This window comes from Narcine bancroftii, chromosome 3 (genome assembly GCF_036971445.1).
Source record: "Narcine bancroftii isolate sNarBan1 chromosome 3, sNarBan1.hap1, whole genome shotgun sequence".
In the NCBI taxonomy this organism is placed as follows: domain Eukaryota; kingdom Metazoa; phylum Chordata; class Chondrichthyes; order Torpediniformes; family Narcinidae; genus Narcine; species Narcine bancroftii.
In genome coordinates, this window is record NC_091471.1 from 64,807,386 (window position 1) to 64,825,288 (window position 17,903).

At 39.7% G+C, this 17,903-nt stretch overlaps 1 protein-coding gene across 7 annotated transcripts in view; it reads right to left on the minus strand.

Annotated features, from left to right (window-relative positions):
- LOC138757224 (probable E3 ubiquitin-protein ligase HERC1) overlaps positions 1 to 17,903 on the minus strand; it is a 309,739-nt gene that overhangs the window by 200,558 nt on the left and 91,278 nt on the right. For all 7 annotated transcript variants that reach the window (XM_069924220.1, XM_069924216.1, XM_069924219.1 and 4 more), the window contains exons 19-21: positions 16,330 to 16,503; positions 15,649 to 15,760; positions 13,453 to 13,579 (exon numbers count right to left, since the gene is read on the minus strand). In XM_069924220.1, coding sequence (XP_069780321.1) covers positions 13,453 to 13,579; positions 15,649 to 15,760; positions 16,330 to 16,503 — 413 coding nt within the window. The remainder of the gene's footprint in view (positions 1 to 13,452; positions 13,580 to 15,648; positions 15,761 to 16,329; positions 16,504 to 17,903) is intronic.

Here is a 17,903-nt window from a genome sequence, read left to right on the forward strand (position 1 = left end):
GACCCATTGGTGGGAGAGCATTTTGATGAGAGTGACAAAATTTCTGCAATAAATCGGAAACAGATGTTCAAAGGCAAAATTACAGAACTAATGTGGAGGAAGTTTATGGACCACTTGTGCTGGATTCAGGATAGGTTTATCCCACTGGGACAGGGAAAAGATGGTAGGAAAAAGTAACCGTGGTTGACAAAACAGTTGAGGCAGCCAGTCAAGAGGAAGAAGATAACAGACATTAGGTATAGGAAGCAGGAAATAGGAACAGCTCATGAGAAGAATGTTAGCCAGGAAAGATCTTAAGAAAGGACTTAGAGTTCAAAGGGGGCACGAGAAAGCCTTGGCATGTAGGATTAAGGAGAACCCCAAAGTTTTCTATGTGTACACGAAGAACAAAAGGATGACGCTAAAGGATAAAGTAGGCAATATGTGCCAAGAGGAGGAGGAAGTTGGGGAGGTCCTAAATGAAAACTTTGCATCAGTATTCACAAGAGAAAGGGATCTGGATAAGGTCAGAATAGAACAGGCTTGCTGGACAATGTTGAGATTAAGGAAGAGGAAGCCGTGGATCTTAAAATCATTACGATTGATGTCCCTGGGCCCAGATGTAAAACACCTCAGTTTGCTGTGGGAAGTGAGAGAACAGGTAACTGGCACAGTGGCAATGATCTTTGAAGATTGAAGAATGGCAAATGTGGTTCCTTTGTTAAAAAAATGATAATAGGGAGAAGATCCTCAAATTATAGACCAGTGAGACTTTAATTAAAAAAAATTTCAATTTAAGTTTTTAAATTTAGACATACAGCAGAGTTACAAGCCATTTCAGCCCACAAGTACATGCTGCCAAATTTACATCCAATTAGCCTACACCCCTGGTATGTTTCAAACTATGGGAGAAAACTGGAGTCCCTGGGGAAAACCCATGCAGACAGAGGGAGGACATACAAACTCCTTACAGACAACACGGGACTTGAACCCCATTCCCAATTGCTGGCTTTGTAACGGCACTGCGTTAACTGCTATGCCAAGTCTTTAATCAGTGGTGCGCAAACTATTGGACAGGATTATTAAGGAGAGGATCTATGGGCATTTGGAGAAATATAGTCTACTCAAGGATAGTCAGGTTGGCTTTGTGAAAGGAAGGTCGTGCCTCAAGTCTAATTAAGATTTTTGATGAGGTAACAAAGAAAATTGATGAGGGTAGGGCAGTTGATGTAGTCTATATGATTTTAGAAAGGCTTTTGACAAAGTTCCCCATTAGAGATTTGTTCAGAAAGACTAGAGACACAGGATCCATGGAACCTTGGCTGAGTGAATAAAAAGAAAATTGGCTTTCATGTAGAAAGCATAGTAGTGGAGGGAAAGTATTCTGCCTGGAGGATGGTGACCAGTTGAGGACCCCTGCTCTATGTGATCTTTATAAATGACCTGGATGAAGTGGAGGAAGGAGGGGATCAGTAAAGTTTGCAGCTGATATAAGGTTGGAGGAGTTGTGGATGGTGCTGAAGGCTGTTATAGGTTACAAAAGAATACAGATGGGATGCAGAGTTGGCTGGAAAAATAATAGATGGAGTTCAATCTGGATGTGTGAGGTGATACATTTTGGAAGGATAAACCTGAAGCCTGAGTACAAGGTTAACAGTCACTTACTTACAAGTGTGGATGAATAGAGGAAACTTGGGGTTCAGGTTGATGAGATACTTAAGATATATGGGATGTTGGGCTTCATTAACTGGGGGATTGAGTTCAAGAGTAGAGAGGCCATGTTGCAATCCTACAAATCTCTGGTGAGACCACACTTAGAGTATTGTATTTAGTTCTGGTCATCTCATTATAGGAAGGATGTGGAAACTGGAAGAGGGTGCAGAGGAGATTTACCAATGAAAGAAGACAATAGAGGTCTGCAATATTATGAGAGGAATAGATAATGTGGACAGCCAGTACCTTTTTCCCAGGGCAGGAATAGCAAACGCCAGAGGACATAAGCTCAAAGTGAAGGGAGGGAAATTTCAGGGGTTACAGGTTCGTGGGGTTTCCTGGAATGCCTTGCCCATGATGGTGGTGGAGGATGAAAAATTAAGAGCATTTAAGAGACTCTTACACAGCCACATGGATGGACGAAAAATAGAGGGTTGCTGGGAAGGGGACAGTTTAGTATTTTTTTAATATAAGAAATTATATGGGTCAGCATAACATCGAGGGCCAAAGGGCCTGTACTGTGCTGTAATGTTTCATTTTCTTTCATTGCAGTGGGACTCTGATAATCTGCTCTTTAATTTACAATACCAATGGGTTGGCAGCTGAATCTCCAGGTAAACATTCTCATACCTAAATTTTCTATTTAGCATGGTAATGAGCCCTTTCAGCCCATGAGCCTGTGCAGCCCATTTACACCCAAATGACATACAACCTGAGTACATTTTTTGAAGGGTTGAAGGAAACCAGAACACCTGGAAGAAACCCATGTAGACACTGAGAGAAAGTACAAACTCCTCACATCAACAATTGATTCGAGCCCAGGTTGCTGGCACTGTAATAGCATTGCGCTAACCACTTCGCTAACCGTGCTGCCCTTCTTTTGCAACTCACTGGCACAACAATGCCAGAGTGAGTTTTGCATCATAAAACCCACTACCAATCTTAAAACTTATTGGATTCAGTGGAAAATCTATTTTAAATCTGTGTGACATGTAAAGAAAATTTAAATCAAAATCTGCTAATGTAGTGGCCCATGCATGGAAACACGGACTGGCCTACAAAATGACCGACAAACGTGGCAACTGCACAGACCTGGGAGTGACACTAGCCATCATCCCAGGTGACCTCCCGCATGGTGGGAAGACGGGAACTGTGGCGGGAATGCCGGCCAATCCCAGGCCAGTTCTCTAATAATGCAGGGCCCTGACATCAGTGCTTGGAGCCTATATAAACACAATGGCCAGTGCAATAAAAAAGTCTTGACTTCAAGGTGTGTCATTCTTCTCCACAGCCGTTTAGCATGAATGCTACATTCGTGACCCGAATATAATGGACCAGGCAGAGCCAGCGACATCCATGTGGTCTCATTCAGGCTCCCAGCATTTTGAATGTCGCAGCCACACATGTGGTGGTTCGAGCAGGCCGAGGCTCAGTTCCAGCTACTTCTACATCATGAGTGCTCTCGATCAAGACAAAGCAGCAAGGGTCGTAGATTTCCCACTGCAGCCTCCAGAGCAAGGCAAATAAGCGGCCCTCAAAGAGCTGTTAACCCGCAATTTTGGGCTCTCTCAGCATGAGTGCGCTGCCTGATTGCTGCACATAGACAGATTGGGGGACAGGACCCCATCCATCCTAATGAGCGAGATGCTCGCTCTAACTGAGGGCCACAAGCCTTGCCTGCTCTTCGAGCAGATCTTTCTGGAGAAGCTGCCCATGGATATCAGACTCTTGCTCATGGGCAAGGACTTCAGAGGGTCGCAGCCCAAACGGATATGCTCTGAAGAGTGAAGGACACCAGCACTGTCATAGACCACATCAGTAAGACCCACAAACAGCGGAGAGGAAAGTTAATACCTGAGAACAATTCTGCTCCTATCATCAACGATGGGGTGTGGAGGCCCACTGATGCTACTCATCTTGTGGATTTCCGGGAAATGCCTTGGCATCGATGCCTGTGGCATTTGGCCCACATGATAGCTTCCACTAAGTTTGAGACTCCTTGATGGGCAGGCGTCGTCCTGGTCAACATCCCCGCAGGCCTCGACACCCACAACGGTAAGCAGGGCCCAGCACTGAGGGTGGCTAACAGCTCCTCCATCTGGACTTTTGGTACCAGCACCATCCACCTTTGGTTCACCAACAACTGCTTTACATGACTTTCACCCTCGCAGCAGTAGTCCAGCTATTCCTGTGGGCCAATTTCTTTCGTGCCCACTGCCACTTGTTAATCTCAAGGGATGGCGCTTGATGCATGCCAGAACTTTTCATACTCTACCTCTGGGGGAAGCCAAGCTACCTGGCCCGTATCTTGACTCAATAACACTTTCAGACAATGAATTTGCCTGCATCCTAGCAGAGTTCTCCTCAATAATGGTGCCACAGTTCTCTGTGGCAAGGCCAAAGCATGAGGTAAGGCACCACATTCTGACTGAGGGCTACCTGCTCCACACCAGGGCACACCAACTCCCTCCAAAAAGCTTAGCCTAGAGAAGGAAAAGTTCAAGAAAATGGAGGAGCTAAGGATTGTGCAGCGCTCCATCAGTCCCTGGCCTCCCCCCTACCCCACATGGTGCCAAAAACAGCAAGGGGGGGTGGGAGGCCATGTGGTTACTATGGGATATCGGTCAGCCACCATGCCTGACAGATATCCCGTGCTCCACATGCAAGACTTCACCACCAACCTGCACGGGGAATGGGTGTTTTCCAAGGTAGACTTCATCCGGGGTACCATCAAATTCCAGTTCTTCCCCAAGACGTCCCCAAGACCACAATTATAACCCCCTTTGGCTTGTTTGGATTTCTCCACATGCCCTTTGGTCTGAAAAACGTGGCACAAATTTTCCAGAGGCTGATGGATGCAGTGGACCAGGACCTCCCATTTGCGTTCATCTATTTGGACGATATCCTCATCGTTAGCCGCAGCTGCAAAGACCTCGCCACCCACCTGAGACAACTGAGTGATGGTTGAGTGAGTTTGGTCTGACAATTAACCCCACGTAGTGCCAATTCGGCCTGGAGGCTATCGACTTCCTGGGGCACAAAATAAAGAGAGGGCAACACCCCTTCCTGAAAAGGTCAAGGTGGACCGAAACTTCACCAAGCCACAAGTAAAAGAGCTACAGGAATTCGCCAGTATGATAAACTTTTACCACAGATTCATACTGGCAATGGCCCGCTTCATGCACCCCGTCTTCGTGCTAATGACAGGTAAGTCAAAGGACATTACCTGGGATGACAAGTCTTTCAGGGCATTCCAGAACACTAACGCCACCCTCCTGGTACACCCCAGACCAGAGGCATCTACCGCTCTGACAGTCGATACCTCCAGCACAGCGGTAAAAGGCACACTGGAACAGCTCATTGAAGGCCAGTGGCAACATCTGGCCTTTTTCAGAAGGCAGCTCCACCTCACCTCAGCTCAAATACAGCACTTTCAACTGATGCACTGGTGGTAAGACATTTCCGTTACTTTTTGGAGGGTTGGCAATTCAAGGTCTTCACTGATCACGAGCCGCTGACCTTCGCCTTCCATAAGGTATCGGACCCTTGTCCTATGTGTCTGAATACACCACAGACATATAGCACATTGTGGGGAAAAGCAATATAATAACTAATGTTCTATCATTCCCTGTGATTAAATCGGTACACACCCTGCCCCAGGGGGTCAACCATGTGGCCCTCACCAAAGCCCAGCAGCAGGATCCTGAAATCCCTGCGTATAAGACAGTCATTTCCGGTCTCAAGGTGGAAGATGTCCCCATTGGCCCAGGTAACTGCTGTGCGACGTCTCCACCGGATGCCTTTGCCCCATCATCCTGGGCGCATGGAGGCACCAGGTTTTCGATGCCATACACAACCTGGCGCACCCTGCAATCCAGGCCATGGTCAAAATGATGGCTAGCAGGTTTGTCTGGCACAGCCTCCATAAGCAGGTTAACTCGGGGCCAAGACCTGCACCAACTGCTAGTCCTCAAAAGTGCAGACTCACACAAACGCGTCCACATAGACTTTTGAACCAGGGTGTCGCACGTTCAGCCACATATATACCAGTTTCCTTTGGGGCGAGATACTGCTGATCAAGGTGGTATGAGGCGGTCCCGCTGGCTGATACCACCAAAGAAACCTGCACCAGGGGACATCGACGCATGGGTGTCCAGATTCGGGGTCCCAGAGCACCTAATCTTAGATGGGGAACACAATTTACATCTGGGTAGCCCTAGCTAACTTCCTGGGTACACAGCTCCCCCACTATGATGTATCATCCTAAGGCCAATGGGTTGGTGGAGCAGTTTCATAGGCACCTGAAGGCAGCCTTGATTGTCTGGCTCAAGGGTCCCAACTAGGAGGATGAACTGCCTTGGGTCCTCTTGGGGATTCACACTACGCTGAAAGTAGAATTCAATGCCTTGGCAGTGGAGATGGTCTACAGCGCATCCTTAATCATTCTGGGGGAGTTCCTGGCCCCCGACAAATGCCCGGAAGACCCCGTGGCCACCCTTAAGAACTTTCGGTGAATACTGGGTTTTTCCTCCTTTGTCTTTTGTCAGTGAGGTGGGCTCTGGGGTCTTCTTCAATGGAGGTTGCTGCCTGCCGAACTGTGAGGCGCCAAGATGCACGGTTTGAGGCGATATCAGCCCACTGGCGGTGGTCAATGTGGCAGGTACCAAGAAATTTCTTTAGGCAGTCCTTGTACCTCTTCTTTGGTGCACCTCTGTCACGGTGGCCAGTGGAGAGCTCGCCATATAACACGATCTTGGGAAGGCGATGGTCCTCCATTCTGGAGACGTGACCCACCCAGCGCAGCTGGATCTTCAGCATCGTGGACTCGATGCTGTCGGCCTCTGCCATCTCAAGTACTTCGACATTAGGGATGAAGGCGCTCCAATGAATGTTGAGGATGGAGCGGAGACAACGCTGGTGGAAGCGTTCTAGGAGCCGTAGGTGATGCCGGTAGAGGACCCATGATTCGGAGCCGAACAGGAGTGTGGGTATGACAACGGCTCTGTATACGCTTATCTTTGTGAGGTTTTTCAGTTGGTTGTTTTTCCAGACTCTTTTGTGTAGTCTTCCAAAGGCGCTATTTGCCTTGCCGAGTCTGTTGTCCATCTCGTTGTCGATCCTTGCATCTGATGAAATGGTGCACCCTTTCCCCCAATGCCAACCAACTTATTCCCCATGAAAGGAAAAAAGAAAGAAGAAAGGAAAACGGATATGTAAACCAGAATAACATAATTAATTAATTACCATGGATTAGAGTAACACCACAACTATGTGGCTAGAGAATTCAAAATTTTAAGTCCAAATAGGGGCTCCAAGTTTTACAATTAAAGAAAAGTTATCATGTAAATTATATGTTTTTTTTCCAATGGTATACAAGATCTCAATTCCATATGCCATCTACATATACTTAAATCAGTCTTATTTTTCCAAGTAATCGCTAAACATTTTCTGGCTACAGCCAATGCTAATCTCAAAAATGCAATTTGAAAGCCGGTTAATTTTAATTTTAAACTCAACTTCTTAATATTACCTAATAAAAATTTCACTTTAAAAATAACATTAAAAAATTTCCAAAAAGGTTTTATCATTCCACATAACCAAGTAGAATGTAAAAAAGATCCTATTTCCTTCTGACATCTAAAACATAAATCTGAAGAAATTAAATTATATCTCTCTAATTTTTCTGGAGTTAAATATAATTGATGCATAAAATTACAATGAACTAACCAATATCTTACATTAATAATTTTAGTCAGACAGGTAACAATCCTTTATCTGGAACCCTTGGGGGACAATATGTTCCGAATTTCGGATATTTCCAGATTTCGGAAAGCCTACTTGAATTGTGCTGCCGTATCCACCCCCACCCCCTTCCAGTCACCCTGCCGTCTCCCTCAACTCCCCTCGCCTGCCTGACTCGCGCTGCCAGTCTCTTGGCTGCCCGACTCACGCTGCCGGTCTCCCCCTCCCGCCCACCCGACTCTTGCTGCTGGACTCCTGGCCGCCCGACTTGCGCTGCCAGTCTCCCCCCTCACCTGCCTGATGCGCTGCCGGTCTCCCCCCCTCACCTGCCTGACTTGCGCTGACGGTCTCTCGCCCACCTGACTCATGCTGCCGGTCTCTCCCTGCTGGTCTCCCGCCCGCCCAACTCGCGCTCCTGCATCTCTCCCCACTTGCCGGATTTTGGAGCTTTCTGGATTTTAGATATCCAGATAAAGAATCATGTACCTGTATTATCTTTACATAAATTTATCTTGATTAATTACGATTCCTAAATCTTTTTCCCATTTTAACCTAGATTTATGCAAATCTAACTTAGGCATTTTATTCTGTAATAATGAATACATTTCAGATATAAATCCCTTCTTCCCATCATCTGTAAATAAAATTTCAAATTTAGATAGTCCAAGTAACCGTAAAGTATGTCCAAAATTATCCAATAATAAAGCTTTAATTTGATAATAACAAAATATTTTTCTTTCATTCTTTGAAAAGAAATAAAATAGCCAGCTTTATGAAAATCTTATACAAATTTAATTCCATTTTGATCCCATAGTTCCAAAAACTGATTATTAAGCATAAAAGTAAAAAGTTTATTCTGATACTTGAAATTTTACCTTGAGTACCTATTACATCATTTATTTTATTTTATTCCAAAATTCCATTAAATATATCAAAATTGGTGAATTAAAATTATGTAATAACTTAGAATTCCATTTGTAAATAAAATGTTCCATCTTCTTCTCAGCAATTTGAGATAATTCAATGTTTGCTCATACCAATGACTTATCCAAATCAAACATTCTATTAATAAACATTAATTGTGCCATTTTATAATAATTTTTAAAATTTGGAAGCTGTAAATCTCCTAATTCTTATTTCCCAGTTAATTTTTATAAAGATACCCTTACCATTTTATCTTTCCAGAGAAACTTCCTCACAATAGAATTCAAATCTTTAAAGATTTTTTGAGGAATCTTACAAGGAGTAGATTGAAAGTATTAAATTTTAAGAAAAAATATTCATCTTAATTCAATTAACTCTACCTATAAATGTAATCAGTAAACCTATTCAAATCATTTTTAATTTTATAAAACAATGGTAAATAATTTAATTCACATAAATGACTAAAATTACTATCTACTTTAATACCTAAATATTTAATTTGATCTGATTGTTTAAATTTAACAATATGTTTGAAAAGTATAATCCACTTCTGCTAATGGCATGATCTCACTTCCATCCCCAATTAATTTTATAACCTGATATTTCACCACTGTTCCAACCTATCATGCAACCATTTTAAAGAATTCTGCTAAATATATCAAAACATCATCTGCAAATAAGTTAATTTTAAATTCAGCAGACTTCTCTTGAATACCCTTAATATTACTATCTTGCCTTATCATCTGAGCCAAAGGTTCAATAACTAATGCAAAAAGAGCTGGTGACAAATGGCAGACTTGTCTAGTAGATTTATGCAATGTAAAAGGCAAAAATAACTGTCCATTTATCACAACTCTAGCAGTAGGATTTTTATAGAAAGCCTTACTCGAAACAATAAATTTTGGTTCATATTTAATTTTTTCCAAAACTTTAAATAAAAAACTCCATTCTAATCCATCAAATTCCTTTTCTGCATCCAATGATATAACCACTAGTAGGTTGGATTCCTCCCAAGAAATATTAATCAAAGAACTTAATTTCACAATATTGTCCGCTGAATACTGATTTTTAATAAATTCAGCCTGATCCAAATGAATCAAACCTGGTAAATATTTTGCCAATCTGTTTTCTAGAACCTTTGTTACAATTTTGTAATCAACATTTAACAACGAAATAGGACTATAAGAACCAGTTTTCAAAGGATCCTCATCTTTTTTTAAGAATAACCATAATAATTGCCTGAGAAAAAGAGTCCAGAAAAAAAATGAACCTCCGTTGCCTGTTTCAGTATTTCCATCAATAAAGGAATTAATAAATCTTGAAATTTTTTTTTTAAACTCAGAAGTAAAACCATCTTCACCTTGGGATTTCACATTAGGCATAGATTGAAGTGCTTCTATAATTTCCCTAGGTCAGATAAAAATAATTCAATTTTAACTTCATCTTTATCTGAATCAGATGTATATTTTACATAAAATTCCCTAAATACATTATTAATCTCCTGAGGTTTATAAGTAATCATTGAATCCTTTCTAATAGCATTTATTGTTCTAGAAACTTGTTCCATCTTTAATTGCCAAGCTAAATCCATATGAGCTCTTTCCTCTAATTCATAGTATCTTTGTTTAGTTCTTTATAATAAACTCTCAAATCTAAGTTTGTAATGAATTATATAATAATTTCATATTAATCAAATGTACATTTTTGAAAAATCTCTTGAATTCTGTTGTGAATCTTTTTCTAAAATGTCTTATCTCCTCCAATTTATTAACTTCAGATGAATATTGTTTCTTAATTTTAGATGTAAAACTAATAATTTCTCCTCTTAAATATGCCTTCAAAGCATCCCATAAAACAAATTTACTATTAACTGAATCCATATTTATTTTCAAAAATTGCTGTATTTGATCCCTTATAAAATTACAAAATTCTACATTTTTTTAAACAACAGTTGAATATCCATCTATACGTAGTGCAGGTACACAATCCTTTATTCGGACATCTAAAATGCAGAAATCTTCAAAATCCAGCAAGTGGGGAGAGAGGCGACAGCGCGAGTCGGGGGCCGAGGGACCGACGATCGGGGGTGACAGCTGGGCGGCTGGAAGGGGGTGAACAATTCGGGTGGGCTTTCCAAAATCCGGAAAAATCCAAAATTTGGAACACACTGCCCCCTAAGAGTTCCAAATAAAGGATCGTGTACCTGTATCAATCTTTTCTAAACCTATACATTATCAATGAAAGAGAATGATCTGACAATGTTCTGCTCTTATACTCAGCTGATACAACATGACCTTGTAATTACGCTGCTATCAAAAATAAATTTATCCTAGAATAAGAATCATGTCAAAATGAATAAAATTAAAAATCTTAATTGATTTAATCTACTCCATATATCAACTAAATTCACATCTTTCATTAACATTATCAACTGTTTTGCCATTTTAGTCCTAGTTACGTTTTTTGGAGATTTATCCAATAATGAATCTAAACAACAATTAAAATCACCCCCAATCATAACTTTTTCATATGCCCGATTCAAATTAAGAAAGGAATCTAACATAAATTTCTTGTCTTCTACATTATGAGCATAAGTATTCATCAAAGTCCATGATTCCGAATAAATTTTACTATTTACAACTAAAGGTCTACCAACTGATTCAATTACTGATTCCAACTTAAATGATAATTTCTTATTAATCAAAATAGCTATACCTCTTGCTTTAGAATTAAATGAAGAAGCTATAACCTGACCAACCCAATCTCTTTTTAATTCCTGGTTCCTTCTCAGTTAAATGGTTTCTTGCAAAAAAGCAATTATCAACTTTCAACTTTTTAATACAAGCCAAAACTTTTTCTCTTAATTAGATTATTGAGCCCATTAACATTAAAAGTAGCAAAATTTAAATTAGTCATCATCTTAATTTACCTCAAAAACCTCCATGCCCCATGTAGTGGGACTCCAAAACATGATCAACATTCTATCCACAATAGAAAGAATAAAAGAAAAAGGAACCCCTTAAGATGAGAAAACCCCAATAACAAAAATTATTGTACCACAGTACTACCTCCCTCAATTATACAGGAAATGACTAATGCCACAAAGTGGTCAATGACTTCAGAAGGAGAAGCCAACAAAAACACCTCTCCTGAGCAGAACAACCAATAAAAAAGTTAATAAAAAATTTCAAGTATGATAACCTTCCTCTAAATCTCTGTTAACTTGATCGTCATCAATGTCAATTTCAACCAACTGTTGACATTTCCTCTCTTGCATGCCATTCTTCTTCTCCTCTTGAGCTGGTTTGAATTGTTGAAAAAAACTTTCTTGACTTTTCTTCTGTTTATTATCAGGCAAAGAATTAGCAAATGTAAGAGCTTCAGTATCATCAGTAAAAAATTGGGATTGAAAATTTCCATAAAAAACTTTAAGAATAGCAAATTTATATCCTTTCTTCCACAAAACAGCTTTGACGGAATTAAACTCTATACTACGTTTAATAGCAGCTTGACTCAAATCTGCATAGAAAAAAACTCTATTGTTTTTGAACACCAAAGGACCTTGATTTTTTTCTTGCATTTTGAACTGTAACTGTAAAATGAGTTCTCCATGTTGATAATGCAAACACCTGATGAATATGGAGTGTGGCGGTTGTCCAGGAAAAGGCTTTTTCCTCATTGCTCTAAGAGTTCTATCCAGTTCTAAACCATATGGAAAATATTTCTTTCCCAAAACATCAGGAATCTATTTCTTGAAAAATTGTACCAGCTCTACCCCTTCAAAATCTTCAGGTAGTCTAACAATTTTAACATTATTCCTTCGCCTGATTGTCCAAAGCATCAATCTTCTTCAATAAATATTTTGTTGTCTTTCCCATCCAGTGAAAGAATCCTCCATCTGTCCCATCCTCTGTTTACATTGCTCAACACCATCGTGATAATCATGAAAATCCTCTTCAATCTTAACTTTATCCACCAGCTTCATACACTTTGTCACATCAGACTTAATGGTTAGCATTTCCTCCTTCATACCAATAAATTGGTTATTCAAAGATGAAAAATTTTTATTCATTTGCTTTGTCATAATTTAAATTTGTTTAGACAAAGTATCTAATTGAACTGCAAGGTCTGGATAATGAACATTTTTAGACTTCTCCTAAACATATTTAGATAAGGGCTTACCCTTATATATCATAGTTTCCTCTTCTTCTGTGCCTGGATAAGCCTCCTCTTCTTCAGTTCCACCGATGACTTCACCTGCTTCTTCCTCTTGAAAGTGATGGCATCCCGACCTGTCTGAGGGGTCTAGACCTCTCCTTCAATGGTCCAGCATCGCTGGGCTGCGAAAGATCGGCCCCACTGCACCACGGACCAAACTTGATGCCTGAGGGAAGAAGTTTCTGCGCTCCAGCACCATCTTCGCTAGCGCCGAGGAGTCGGCGCAAGTGTCATCTATACCTTTCCTAAAGATGGTCTCTGTGGAAGCGGATGGTGAGAAATCGACTCTCTAGACTCCTTCTCGAAGGTAGGCCCAATTTATTAATTTTTTTCCCCTCTCTGTATTGCACAACTTGTTTAAATTTCTTTATTTGTTTACATGTGAACGTTGTTTAGTTTTTTATGAACCACCATTAAGTGGTAATTCTGTCTCGCCTGCAGGAAAAAGAATCTCAGTGTTGTATGTGTTGTCATGTATGTAATCCAACAATAAATCTGAAATCTGGAAACTTGCCTACATGTGACTTCAGCCTCTCTTAAATGTCCTCTGAAATGGACTAGCAAATTACTCAGTCTTTGGAATCCTTAGGGGTGGTCAATAAATCCCATCCTTGCCAACAATATTCACAATGGAGTAATGAATAGATAAGAATACTGAATTAACTGGAAGCCAATAATGGAAACAAACAACTACTGCAAAAGAACAAATATTTATTCAATGCATCAAACAAATTGAAGTTCAGCATAGTGGAAATTAATTGAAGAAATAATTAAAATTGCAGTCAAAAATATAAAGTTAATTGTCCCCACAGTTCAGGAGGAGATGCATTTATTGGGGCTACATGATACATCATGTACAATTATTTAATCTCTTACCTGTCTATGCCAACTTGGCAGATGAACATTTGCAGTATTATTGGTAACGTTCCTTTGAGCTAGGAGTGTACTTCTAACCCTGAAGACACATTGATATATTTCCACAAGTCTTTCACTGGGCTGGCTGCTGTAAAATAAAGTGGAACATCTGACAAATAATTCATTTTCTAAATTCTGAGAGCCTCAGAATAATGATTTTTTTTAAAATAAATGTGTCCCTGCACCACACACATGAAACAAAAACAGATTACTGATTAAAGTGTGTTCTTTAAATATTTTCTCTTTGCTTTTGAACCTTGCTCTGACTTTCTAAAATCAGAGTTATTGGGGGCTTTGGTTCAGTATTGATACTTCTTAAATGTTATTTGAAATGTTCAAACTCCACACTTCTGACACAAAATAATGAGCTCTTGGTTAATACATCATAGAAAAGGTCCAATGGCCTACAGGTCTTTGCTGACCACCAAATTCCCATTAACACCCCATTTTATTCTCCCTTCATTTCAAGCAATCCTCTCCAGATTTTACCTATACACTTGAGGGAATTTGTAGTGACCAATTAACCCACCAACCCATTAATGTTTGGGATGTGGGAAGAAACCAGAATGGTTGGAGAAAACTCAGATGGTCACAGGGACAAGGCTGAGCTCCACGCACACGTCAGGACCAAACCTTGATCACTGGAGCAGGAAGAACACTGCGTCACCCTTTACTTTGACATTTTTGTTCTTCATGTTTTGTTTATTGTACATGTTTCTAAGAGCTTTCTTATCTTGGTACTCTATGTTACCTTCAAAGAATTATTTACATCTGCCAAGATCTTGCATCTCAATGAAATTGTATCAAATGGTTAATTTTAAATCTCCCCATTCTTCAAAAATCCATCATTTTGATGTTGTTTATTAAATATTAATGTTATTATGAATCTTCCTACTATACTAGTCTGTCTCTTGACGTTTACTATTATTTAGGATATTTGGGTTGGCAAGCATCCCTGGTGCATGTTATTAGATATCAGACTCAAAAACTGCTATTTTCCACAAGCCACGAATATTTCTTTCTTAGCTTCTTTCATTTAAAGTGTCATTGAATCTTTTATCCCATGGACAAATCAATGTCATATTTCGTTAAACACAGCACACAAGACTTTTCTAAATTAGACAACTACTATTTACCTTTACAAATTTATAGCAGTCAGCAACAATCAATTTTATTCAAGATTAGTACATTTTCCGCCTCTTATGTTATTGTCTGTAAAACCCTTTCACATTTCAGCAATAGGAAATAAATGCCAGATATTCCACTTCCTCTGATGTGTTGGGTTACTTTTCTGCTTTGAGCTCTGCCAACATCCAAGTACCTCTAATTAAGGGGGTCTATCCTAATTGTTCAAACAGTTCCTTTTTTTAATATTGGTGGTATCCTCACTTGCTGTAGAATGTACGCGGGGTCCAGCTGGACTGCTCGCAAAACAAACTATCTTGGTATATGTGACAATAAAACTGAATAAACGTTTGTCAAAGCATATGCATAATGCACGTTTAATTTCCTAACTATAGCCACTTTCAGGTGGAATAGATGGGAGAATGCAGCTCCGGAGCTGGCTGCGGGTATGTGTGAAGCGACATTCAAGTGACAGCGCTGAAGGTGCTGTTCTGGCACCTGAAAGGTCCGCGGCAGGGAGAGGCGCCACGGAGCAAACGCCAGCTCCTGTCGACTGTAGCCCCGCCCGCTTTCAGGTGTCTGGGGGAGTGCTCGGAAGCGGAGAATACATCCACCCAAGGACGATTGGGTAAGTACTCCTCGGGTCAGGGTTCTCCACTTTCAGGTGGTCTCCCAATAGCCGTATTTGAGTATTTTAGGTGGCTTTACGTTGGGGTATTCTGGCCACCTGAAAGCAGCTTATGCCTCCAACTTCAAAGATCACAATTATTTTGACCACTTCCTTTGATTATCTTTTCATTTATTTATATTAAATAGAATTCTTGAGGCTTTCAATTTTTAATTTGCTCCACTCTACACTCTCATCTGCTTTACTGAACCAACTTCTTTCCTGGAAAAAGACATGACATTTATTATCGGCACTCTCTAACCAGTTTATTTTTAATTCTTTCATTTTTAAAAAAAAAAGCTCAGCCTTGATACGTTCTTGTAAAAATGTGTGCAGCTTTTTTTTTCTCTTTTCGATTCAATTACCAGTCATCTTTGCTGGCCTCTTTCAATAATCCTGTGTGTTTAAGTAATACTGCAAGGACAAATCGTGAGACAGTATCCAACAGATGATCTCCATTTGCATTGCGCTCCCACTCTGAAATAAAGCAATTTAAATCATGAAAATAAGCTTACATAATTATTTGGAAAAAATATTCCATTATTAATAAAGCTACTATGATTAATTATTGCCCACAAGATATTAAGAGCCTAGGAAACATTTAAAATGAATATCCTATTGTTCATAATTGGTCAAAGTTTCAGCTTCTGTTCCCTGAATTTTATTAGTGGAAATGTTCAACTTTATAACAATATAGGTTTCACAATAAAATTCTGGTATCAATCTATAAAATAGTGCATTTATTAAATACCAACTTGACTTGGGAGTATTTTAACCCATGGCTGCTGGGTTGCTCTTTTAATACCACACTGTCTGTAATTGTACATTCTGCCCATGTCTGCGTGGGATTTCCCCGAGTGCTTCAGTTTCCTCCCTCCATTCAAAATGTTCCGAGGGGTTGTAAGTCAATTGGGTGGGATGGGATTGTTGGGGCTGATAGGGCCTGTATGTATAAATTTAAGTTCTAGATCTGTAGTAAATGAAAACAGAACATTCAGAAAAAAATGAAGAAAACATTATTAAATTACATAATGGGTTAAAAGTACCATTACTGACGGCGTAGAGCTGCATTCTGTTCCAGATTTTGAACCCTGGCTCTACAGTGGTACCAAGGGCAACTTCTATGAGTCTTCCGGTGTCTTCAGAAACTTGAATATCAAATGATTTCCTTTCCACAGAGTGAGTCAATGCCTTCGTGGTGAGATTATTAATGCAAGTGTCTTTGGAAAGAAAATAAAAATTCTTTAAGGTACTTCTTAAAGATATTTGTATCTACTGAAAAGGCATGTACTTCTTTTTTCAAACACTATACATAATACACTAATTCTAGGCTGATGAAATAAGTTAATACAAATGCTTTTGTTTCACATCTCACAATATCAAATTTCAAAATCAAAGATGCAACTTGGAAAACTTGCACATTTAAGAAACAGAAGGTAAATAATTTCTATATAAAAATCTTCATGATCCTTGAAACAGTAATCCCTGATGCGCCAGGCTGCTGTTGACAGACTTTAGCCAGACATTCATCATGATAATACCCAAAAGGCTGGTGGATAAACTGTCCTCACTGGGACTCAAGACCCCTCTCTGCAACCAGGCCCAGAACACAGAAGGGGGGCCTACTCCCCCTTTTACCCGTTGCCTTGGTAAAGAATATTGATATTGTAAAGAGAGCCAAGGGGGGGATTCTTTAGCATAAATTATTAGTATTTTAAAGAAGATTCATAAAAGATTAATACAAATAAAATATAGATAAATAAATGCAGATAACTGAAACTAACTTATGTCCAAATTTATTATATGCATCTTGTTGTGGTGACCATACACACAAATAAAAATATATCTTTTCCTACTTTTTGTAATATTTTATTTATCAGTTTAAATATATTTAACATCAACAATCATACCAAATACAAAACATCAAGAGAACCCTTCCATCTATACAGATCCTATTAAACAGAAAAAAAGAAAGAAGAAAAAGCACACAAAAAAATTGTCCCTTTGTCGGGGCATACAGTAAAATATATGGAGGTACGATAATATCGCAATGTTAAAATCTTTATGGAGGTCTTCTAGCTGGCCAGAAGTGATCACAATCCTATAATGATGCCACAGAGGTACCTAAATGCTCTAAATAAAGCTGTCTGATTTTTAGGAAGGTGTTATATCCCTTCCTGAGATCATATGTGACCTTTTCAAGTGGGATGCAGCTATTCATCTCTGAAGACCACTTATCCATGAATAGATGGGAGTCAGACTTCCATGTTATTACTATGCACTTTCTGGCCACTCACAAGGCAATTTCTGTGAATTTAATTTGAGAATTAGCTAGTGATCTACCAACCATGGTAAAGTTCCCCAGAAGGCAAAGTTCTGGGTCTAATGTGAAGGTGACTTCTGTGATCTTGGTTAGGGTGTCTCAAAGGTCATTATCAGAAGGGCCTCACTTCTATGCAAAGCCAGGTAGAATGTAAAAAGGAACTAACCTCTAAAACAGATCTCTGATAATTTAGATTTATATGTGGGGTGAGGTACAGTTGACGGAGAATATTATAATGGACTAATCTATACCCGGCATTGATAGTAGCCAACATACTTTCCTGACATAAATCTGACC